Source organism: Wasmannia auropunctata, unplaced genomic scaffold (genome assembly GCF_000956235.1).
Source record: "Wasmannia auropunctata unplaced genomic scaffold, wasmannia.A_1.0 LD336055.1, whole genome shotgun sequence".
Classification (NCBI taxonomy): Eukaryota; Metazoa; Arthropoda; class Insecta; order Hymenoptera; family Formicidae; genus Wasmannia; species Wasmannia auropunctata.
Genome location: NW_012026835.1, coordinates 230,754 through 232,157, shown reverse-complemented (window position 1 = coordinate 232,157; position 1,404 = coordinate 230,754). Strand labels below are relative to the sequence as shown.

The following is a 1,404-nucleotide window of genomic DNA, read 5'->3' as shown; positions in this document are numbered from 1 at the left end:
TTTCCAAAATATTTTCTTACCAAAGATATTCTACATATAAATATTTACTTAACTAAAATATAAATTTTGATGTTTTATACGCAAAAAATTAATGTTATAACTCATTCCACTCGAACACTAAGAAATCACTATTTCGCCTTGTGAATGTCGAAAACTAATCTGTTCAACGTACATATACCGTAGCCTCTGAAGTAATAAAAAACATGAATTCTAATGTGCACCCTTGTGATGACTTTTACAAATTCGCCTGTGGTGGCTTCCTCGAATCCAAGATTATTTCTGACGACAAAACTAGTGTGTCTATGTTCTCTATTATCGATGATGATCTCAAAGAACAACTACGTCTTAGTATCGAGCAGCAGAGTCCTCCAAACGAATTGAGACCATTTAGACTTGTCAAAGATCTCTACAAGGCCTGCATGAACAAAAGTAAGCAACCACATGAAATTTTCCCTTTAAATCGCTAAACTCGAAAAACGCAATAAACTCTTTTAATGAATCCAACGAAATCATAGCACCATTAACATTAAAATTGCAAATTCTATATTGATAATTTAATAAGATTATACAAAGCTTTGACCTTACTATATTTCTCTCAAAAGAAAAGTATTACTTATAATTGAAATACTTTAACACATAACGTATTAGAAGAATAACTGCATCGTATTTATTTTATATAAGTCCTACTGTTAAAGCATTTTGTAATATCAATCAACGGATTGATAAACCAAGAAAGTTTTTTTTCAATTCTAAATGCTGTTTTTTCAGCCGCTATCAAGCAAAGAGGTTTGACGCCATTATTAAACAGCTTAAGGAAACTCGGTGGCTGGCCCGTTTTGAACGGTAGAAGATGGAACGAACGCGACTTCATTTGGAAAGATTCCGTCTACAGATTCCGCAGATTGGGCTATTCCATTAATTACTTCATCGGTTTTAGTGTTTATGACGACTGGAAAAATAATTCGAGACGTGTGATCAGCGTAAGCACGTAATACATCCTAAAATATCGGAATAAGCGCGGTATGAAGATCATAATTTATAAATAAAAAATCATATATAAAGAGAAATAATAATAAGTAAAGTGATATATGTATAAAATGATACATATTTTTTTCGAAGCCGAATGTGGCACTTCTCCAATCAGTACAATAAATAAAAATTTATAATTCTTTATAGCTCGATCAAGCATCGCTCGGTCTTTCGCGCGAATATTTGTTGAAAGGTTTTTACGATAAAATCGTCCAGGCATATTACAAGTACATGGTGGATATCGCTATAATTCTCGGAGCTAATCCAGACCGAGCCCATATTGAACTAAAAGAATCACTTGAATTTGAAATTAAACTCGCAAATGTAAGTTATTCTTACAGTTATTAATCAATACAAAATAACTTTAAATTAGAG

General features: G+C 32.1%; 2 protein-coding genes across 2 annotated transcripts in view; both read left to right on the top strand.

Annotated features, from left to right (window-relative positions):
- LOC105450766 (membrane metallo-endopeptidase-like 1) overlaps positions 1-1,404 on the top strand; it is a 22,952-nt gene that overhangs the window by 15,461 nt on the left and 6,087 nt on the right. The window lies entirely within an intron of this gene.
- LOC105450767 (membrane metallo-endopeptidase-like 1) overlaps positions 1-1,404 on the top strand; it is a 9,660-nt gene that overhangs the window by 2,226 nt on the left and 6,030 nt on the right. Inside the window, exons 4-6 of the mRNA XM_011690767.1 lie at positions 184-429; positions 769-980; positions 1,177-1,360. Coding sequence (XP_011689069.1) covers positions 184-429; positions 769-980; positions 1,177-1,360 — 642 coding nt within the window. The remainder of the gene's footprint in view (positions 1-183; positions 430-768; positions 981-1,176; positions 1,361-1,404) is intronic.